Source organism: Vigna radiata, chromosome 7 (assembly GCF_000741045.1).
Source record: "Vigna radiata var. radiata cultivar VC1973A chromosome 7, Vradiata_ver6, whole genome shotgun sequence".
Lineage (NCBI taxonomy): Eukaryota > Viridiplantae > Streptophyta > Magnoliopsida > Fabales > Fabaceae > Vigna > Vigna radiata.
In genome coordinates this window covers 37,735,904-37,743,688 of record NC_028357.1, presented here as the reverse complement: position 1 = coordinate 37,743,688, position 7,785 = coordinate 37,735,904, and the positions used below count along the sequence as shown (strand labels likewise).

General features: G+C 33.3%; 1 protein-coding gene across 3 annotated transcripts; it reads right to left on the bottom strand.

The window, feature by feature from the left end:
- Positions 1-213: 213 nt before the first annotated feature.
- Positions 214-6,573, bottom strand: LOC106769419 (putative leucine-rich repeat receptor-like serine/threonine-protein kinase At2g14440). Of its 3 annotated transcripts, XM_014655031.2 has the most exons (9): positions 6,280-6,565; positions 4,412-5,476; positions 3,714-3,861; positions 2,753-2,824; positions 2,053-2,124; positions 1,841-1,912; positions 1,685-1,762; positions 1,377-1,558; positions 214-703 (listed from the first exon to the last, which is right to left on the bottom strand). In XM_014655031.2, exons 1-9 carry the CDS (start codon positions 6,419-6,421, stop codon positions 579-581), a joined length of 1,956 nt encoding a protein of 651 aa, XP_014510517.1. In that variant the 5' UTR covers positions 6,422-6,565; the 3' UTR covers positions 214-578. The 3 variants fall into 3 exon arrangements, 1 of the variants encoding a protein (XP_014510517.1); XR_002668688.1 differs by lacking the exon at positions 214-703 and having other exon boundaries at positions 1,519-1,558; positions 2,048-2,124; positions 6,280-6,572; XR_002668687.1 differs by lacking the exon at positions 214-703 and having other exon boundaries at positions 1,513-1,558; positions 1,685-1,912; positions 2,048-2,124; positions 6,280-6,573.
- Between the last annotated feature and the right edge of the window lie 1,212 nt (positions 6,574-7,785).

Genomic DNA, 7,785 nt, shown 5'->3' with positions numbered 1-7,785 from the left:
TCAATTTCAAAGTTGTCTCTAATTTATTGTTCAATATAATAAAAATGTATTATTCTCCTTTATTTATTTTATTAAATACTAAATTTTCTTAATATTACCAAAAAATGACAAATTGAATTTAATCATAATAATTCATATATAATTTTTAATAGTCTAGATTTGTTCGTTTGATCTTTATCATATTTAGTAATTTTGACCCTTCCATACTGAAAATTTCAAGAGAAAAATACACAGATATATTGATTGTGTATCTCAGCTACAGGAAATTCCATCCCAGAGGATACAGAGTCAACATTTAATTAGTCCCAAAAGGGGCGAAAACTGAAGTAGACACGATAATGAACAAAATTTTCTGATTTACAGCTTTTCGAGTTCTGCTTGTAAGATGTTCATTGTCTCAATAAACTTCGTATCTGGAGTAATCACAGTATGGAGGACTAGTACCATCGAAAGATCGATCGGATTACACTGCCATTCATCTACATTAGCAGAGCGATTCTGCAATCTAAAATAAACGCTTTCATGGCAGGAAAAGGAGGAATAATACCAATAAAGTGAATAAGAATGACGAGATGCCATCATGAAAGTAAAATAGGTCCATTCTCAGCTGCTGTTGAGGTTTTGCCAAAATTATTATGATGCCTTGTCAGCTGAATATCACGTGAAAAATGGGTCCTTGCTTTTGCATATGGGGCTGCTCTTGCTGCAAGAACAAAGGAGAACAGACTTAAATTCAACACTCTTAATGCTTATTGCTTCTCAAGGTCATCCGTGGAGTTACTAAAGAACATATTGATAAAACGGGCCAACAAGTTAGACTGATTAAATATAGTACTAGGCAGTAAACTTTGAGTAAAAGAACAGAGATACATCCATAGGTAACAACAGTGCATAACATCTTAAATTGGTAATTTGAAAGTATTTACTATAGAAGTTAACCAGTTTACCATACATACATGTTATGTGTGATTGAATGACGGTGCAAAATTTGTACATTGTCAATAACCTATTATCTCTTAAACTTTCCAAGATAATTCAAATGATTATTCTACAAAAATTAAATAGACCCACTTGAGATTAAAACAAAGAAATATATTTCTAAAGGACTTAATGGACCCTTCTCATGTTCTACTATTTATATTGATAAACAGTTGATACAACAGGGAGATGGAAGGTCAAGGAGCTGTCCACTGTTAGGTACAATAATTACAGATAACCCAATACACTATTCCCTATTTTAGTCCTTCTGACTACACTAACATAAGTAGACTTAGTAATTATTCTAACAAACCCAAACTTGGTAAATAGAGGTGAAAGTAGAACATAGAATGCTTTGTTAGTGTAACTGTAGTCTACAATTTAGGACTATCCCTTACCTGCAATTTTCTGAGCTCGGAGGATATTGTGCCGCCTTTTCAACCAACAAACTAAACAGGTAGTAAGAAGGAAAAATGCAAATGAAGCCCCTAATCCAATGCCAATTTTACCACCGGAAGAAAGATGAGAACCACATGTAGGTAAACCAGGTATACCACACAGACCTGCGTTGTCAGTAAAACTGCAGACATCACCAAGTCAAGAAGTTAGAAATATTTGTTATTTAGCAAAAAACAAAGTGAACAAACATGTACGTGAGGAATATCTTATCATTTTCAGCAACTGAGTTTAATCTCTGATAACATACTTGAAGATAACTCTGTACAGCAGTCTTCCTCCTAGAGTTGCCGGGACCCTTTCAGTTAGGAGGTTGCTGTTAAGGTTCCTGCATGAAGACATTTTGATACAGATTTGTCGTCCTCGTATGTGTTTTATGGGTTAGTTAAACATTGAAGAATCTTACAGTCTTTGTAATGACGACAACTGTCCAAGGCTTTCTGGAATTGATCCATTGAAAAAGTTGTAGGATAGGTCACTGCATCATTACATGGAATTCAGAAATGACAATAACATGATAGTCAAAGCCAGGACAATTCATGGAACAAGTTTCCACCTTTTGGAAACATATAACAATAAAAACAATATCATAAGATAAAGAGGAAGAGATTACTTAACAGCACTTGCAGGCTATTTATTGTACCAAGTGAAGATGGAATTGCTCCATGGATGTCGTTCCTACTCAGGTTTCTGCAGTTCATAGATGAGTTAAAAATTGAAAGAATTATTTTTATTAGAAAAATTGAAAGAGTAACTCTATACTCACCATTTATTTTAAAAAACTAAAGTCTAAATGTAAGTTACTCACTAAAACTTAATTTAAAAAAACTGCAGGATAAAATTGGGAAGAACTCTTTCAAAGTTACTCTTAGAGTAACTTATCCCCTACATATATAAAATACTGGACCAAGCCTTCAACTTTTGGGTCCGTCCTGGTCCTTGGCATCCAAAATGTCGGACACATTATTGAACTCAAGAAATATAAACAAAGTAAATTCTAAACAAATAGTGGAAATAATATGGTTCTTAGGCCAGATTTAGGTAACGCTAGAAATAACAATCTTACGTTAATCTGAAAAGCAACCTATATATCCCCACCATCTCATCATGACATATATAAATCTAACCTGGACTGACATAAAAATAATTGGTCCTTAACTTTCTAATACAGAATTATAACTTCCTAATTCAGAACTTATTCCTAAGCTGGTTTTGTAATCAACACATTATTAGCATACACGATTCATGCATGCATCGACATAAATATTTACGCATATATCTTTTTCCAAAACACTTAGAAAACATATGTGGAACTCACAAGATTTGTAGATTAGGTAGTCTGGATATGTCATCTGGTAAGAAACCTTTCAGACCTTGATTGCCAAGACCACTGTTCATCAACAGAGAAAGCAATCAATAACTAGATATATCAAAAACCAATATATTGAGATAGAATATTCAAAGTGATTAATAAATCAACAGTTCTCAACACAAACCACAATGCCTTTGTAGCATAGTGGAACCAATCTCTTAGCTAGCGGTGGCTGTAGTTCTACACTTTTTTAGGGTTAATACTTAAAACATACTTTTACCCCATAAATGCGATACTTATTTTTAATTTGATAACTGGGAAGTACAGTAAGGTACCAAACTAAATAATTCCCATGTACACGATCTAAAATATAGCATTTCTAATTCTTATATGTAACACTTTTTCTAATTCATCCCTACACACGTGTTTTAACTCCAACGGTCATACAAAGAGGGATTAATTTGACAACTATTTTCATATAGGGGTCTAACTTTGAGCAATTCATCTTGACCTTTTAACCTTTTTTTAAGAAAGTGAAATTGACCAAAAGAAATTTAAGAATGGGAAGGTCCAATTCAAGGGTTACTCCCCCAAATGAAAGCATATCAGAAAACAAAGTAAAAATTAAGTTACACTTTCTGAACAAGTTAAAAAGAATGCCTTTAGCAAGCCATATATTAACTAGTTTACATGTAAGCTGTGATCGGGCAAATGTAAATGCATACAGCCAAAACACAAAAATCTTCTCTTTTTCTCCCTCATGGAAGGGCATCCATTTCCTTAATCTAGAGGCTCTGAAGCTGAACACATAAAATACTTCTGGATTTGGTGCCAACTACAGCGAACAAATTGATTAAGTGAAAGAGAATAAAAGAATTTTTAAGAAGAGAACTGCATTATAGGCTACCACGGAATCAAATGAACAAAAAAACAAAAAACGATTTACATAGGGATAACAAGAAATTACAGTCCATCAATGACCCAGTTGCCACGACTTTTGTTTAATTGGCAACCCACTCCGCTCCATGGATGTTGTTGAGGAGCACAAGGATCACCATTCCACCCAAACCTGGGTGGAAGCCTCAACGCCTTCTTCAATGCTTGTAAAGCACTAACTAGAGTAAAGATAATAATAAACTTGCAAAAGTTAATATTCATTCTAATTACAAAAAGCAGCATTTGCTATTAAAGTACTACTAGGAGTTCATGAAATAGAAAATAAGTAAATGGAAGAAGTATTATAAAACATATGATCAATAAATATTGTCTCTGATATGGGTTAGGAGGAAGAATTCCAAAAGCAGTCAGTAAAGGAAAAGTATACTGAGACAAAGAGATCTAACATGTTTGATTAGCATAAATTCCATGGTCTACTTTTGACAAGCTCTCCCAAAAATTGGAGTTTCTTGACATATATTAGTTGATTCAAAATAAAAAGAAACTGCATAACTCTACATGACCAATACAGCTTCCAAGCACATGCACATAATGCTATCTGTCGCCTTCAATGACCAAACACCAACCTTGATAGTGGATATTTCAAAGTCATTGGAGTTGTCTACCAAATTCAATGTGTTATCTTTAATAATACAATAAATACCATACAACACTAGTATGAACTGTTGTTGAAAAAACTGTAAAAATAGAAGGGATGAAACACAATACCTTCCTCTGATACAGTCTTTGACTCAGCCATTATAACCTCAAATATCTCAATTGCATTGATTATGGCATGATTACCTTCCTTTGGCTTCAATTTTATTGTCAGAGTCCTCCCATTAACAGAAACAGTAGTATTAAGCACAAGGGCGGTATAAATATCCCCACTCAATTCTACAATGTCAACATGTTTGAATGCAATATCACCATTTATTTCAATATCAAAAATCCTTTGCCCCGCAGTAGTCACTGAATAATCAATCTCTGCAAAATGTAACCAAACAGAATAGTTTCTGTTGGGATCCACCTCTAATGTATATGTTAAATCAGGCTGATTATTAGTACTAACAAGCGCTGACTGGTAAAGAGTTTCTGGATAGAAGTTTGGTGGATGTGAAGCATGTTTGATTCTGGTTTCAACAGATCTAGGTTGACTAGACTCTGAATCCTCACCAAAAGTTTTAATGCGTTGCCAAAACCTGTCCCCTCCCCAGGGATCCCCTGCATAATCTACGTCAAATTTTGACTGCCCAAAACCACAACTCAGTCTTTTAATTGTTCTAAGTATTAACCCTTGACTCCAACGGGGATCAAAATAATAAGCCTTATCATCAATTTGAAGAATCTCGATAGAAAGGATAGCGGGATCCCCGTGACCAGTGCTATGGAAACAGATTGAGACAGAGTCCTCTATAAGAAACACTAGCGCCTCAGCAAATACTTGATCAGCCTGATGGATCCAACCAGATTTCAAAGAATATATCTGCGTGCCTTCAATAGAAATGTCAAACAGAGGCTCAATAATGGTACCTCTAGACTGACCAACAAGTCCAAAGAAGATTCTGATTGAGTAGTGACCCTTTGGCACCTTATCAATGACGTAACAATTTTGTAGACCTTCAGACAAAGGGAAATAGCGTAGAGTGTTGAGTGGTGGGGTGATGTAACTTGGACGAGTTGCATTAGCGACTATGCCACCCGTATAGCCAAAATCTTCACGCCAATGGGTATTAGTTGGTTTTGTTTGAACATTTTGAAGAGCCCCACAGCTTATGCGCATAGCAAATGGATCTGCAGTGATTTGAACCAAATCAAAATTGGAAAAAACAAAATATTCATACACAGCTTTTGAAAGCAATAATCCTCTATGGTAAGTGCAAGTTTAACACTCAGATTCACTAAGAAAAGATAATAGGTACAAACATGTAAAAACTGCTTGTTCAGTGGTAAATGTAAACATAAATTTCGTCCATTACCAATAGACTGCGAAAAAAAAATTCCATCCCTTGGCTTACATGATAACGAATTAAATGCAATGGTTTCCTTAACATGATTGCTCATTTAAAGCGTAACAGACAAACCAAACCCGACAAATTTCAATACGGTAAAAGTTAGTATTCATCAGAAATTCAGAATAATAATGGTGTTTAACAAACTTTCACTAACAGGAAAATTTTCTGAGAAAATTGTTGAAAATTACTACATCTGTTTCATATCTACTGATGCTTAAGTTAATGCACACAGATAAAAGAGACACATAATCAATGTGAAATATTAGTATAATTAAAATAACTTAGTTATTTGTAATAAACTCCCCTTATCATTAAATAAGTAAAAAAAAAAAAAAATAGCATTTGCATAGCCTAGTTTTGAAACAAAAGGAAAAGGCTATAACATCAACATAGAAGTGAGGTCATAACCGGTTTAAAGTTTTAGCGGTTGGACAAGCTTACTGCTCTTAATCTCTGAAGATCAAAGCAATGAAAGCATTGAGAAATTTCCACAATCCAAATTTGATCAAGAAAACAGTAAAGCTCCACTTCATGGCGCATAAAGGAGAGAGAAAAGAGAAGAAGGAGAATGCTGAGGTTCACCTTGCCGTGCAGAACAGGAAACACTAGCTAAGCAGAGCATCATCCATAGCTGAAGAAATTGAAGAAGCATTGCGGTGGATTCGGCTTCCTCGCTTTTTTCCCTATACAACTTCTTCCTCTTCTGTCTTTTTCTCTCTCTCATTCATCTGTGTCCCCATTTTTGTTGAGTGCTTTTTCTAGAGAGAGAAAGATGAGAGAGAGTGTGTGTGTGGGGTGTACGCACTTTTGCACACCACGCTAGGAAAATCTTCTTCGTTCAAGTTTTCTCGCGGGCGCCAAAGAAACGAACACAGTGGTGTCCGTGCTGCTGAGCCTCATCATAATACATGCACTTACAATCGCACGGTGCGATCTGCTGTAAGTGTCAACTCTACACCGTATCTATATTAATCTTATACATTATTTCAACAAACTTTTCCAAATAAAACTTAAAACTTTCAGACAAAAAAATAAAAATTATTTTCTTCCCTTAGAACTAACTTCAGCACAAATTACAAAAGTATAAAAAATATATTATAAGTTTCTATTAAATTTAACTGTAAATAAATTTACTTTCTTTTTTTTTTCTCAAAAAATTCGGATAGAAAGTTTGTTCATGATCTTATTTATTTAAGATTAGGTAAATTACGTGTTAGAGGGGGATTTGACGTTATTTATGGTTGGGATTCAAAGCGTCAATGAAAAATTAAAATGTTTTATGATGGAAGAAAAAACATACGATAATTATTAATGTTGAGAACTGAACAATATGATTGTCGACGGTGATTATGATACTGCTTTTAGATCAGACCGTGCAGAATGGTCATCGATGCTTGATTGAACCTTTTGACTTCTGACCTACATTTGGATGGTAGTGGGAGGGATCAGTGCGCAATCACCGGAATGTGTTTGTGAGATTTTATCTTATATATTTTGGATATTTCAGAAACAGTTATACAGTATAGAACAATTAACTAAGATTATAAAATTTCAAGATATTTAATGTTATAATTTTGTAAATTTTCATTCAATTTTCTTTTTACAGATAGTTAAATTACGTATTTTATCATTAAATTTTTATCATTTAGTAAATTTTATTATCGAAGTTTTAATTTCACAAATTTGTGATTACACTTTTAATTTTACCAATGAGACTTTAAATTAGTCAAATTTTCAAAATCTAAATTTAAAAATTGTACACTTTTTTCCATCCATCAATTGAATAATTTAATTAAAATAGTAATTTGCAGAGTTTGCAATATTTTCTGTGATAATTTTTAGGCTATAAAGTTTTAGTATTGTTTATTTAACTATTTGCAATAGTTTCAGATCTACCTATTATGCCACAAAACATTCTCAATAAATTCTCAATTTATCTAGTCATTATAAATTATTTATATTGTATTTGTTCGGACTGAGCCTGATATATATATATATATATATATATATATATATATATTAGTTTTTATAATAAAAAAACAATGATTTTATAGTTTTTTACACAATAAATAAATGACATAACAATTA

What these genes read in the sequence shown, in the direction of transcription:
- LOC106769419 (XM_014655031.2), bottom strand. Translation starts at nt 6,421, where the DNA reads ATGAGAGAGAGAAAAAGACAGAAGAGGAAGAAGTTGTATAGGGAAAAA. An exon ending in AAAGACTGTATCAGAGGAAG is followed by an intron (nt 3,862 to 4,411) that starts GTATTGTGTTTC and finishes TCTTTACTCTAG; the next exon opens with TTAGTGCTTTACAAGCATTG. An exon ending in CTGTACAGAGTTATCTTCAA is followed by an intron (nt 1,559 to 1,684) that starts GTATGTTATCAG and finishes TGATGTCTGCAG; the next exon opens with TTTTACTGACAACGCAGGTC.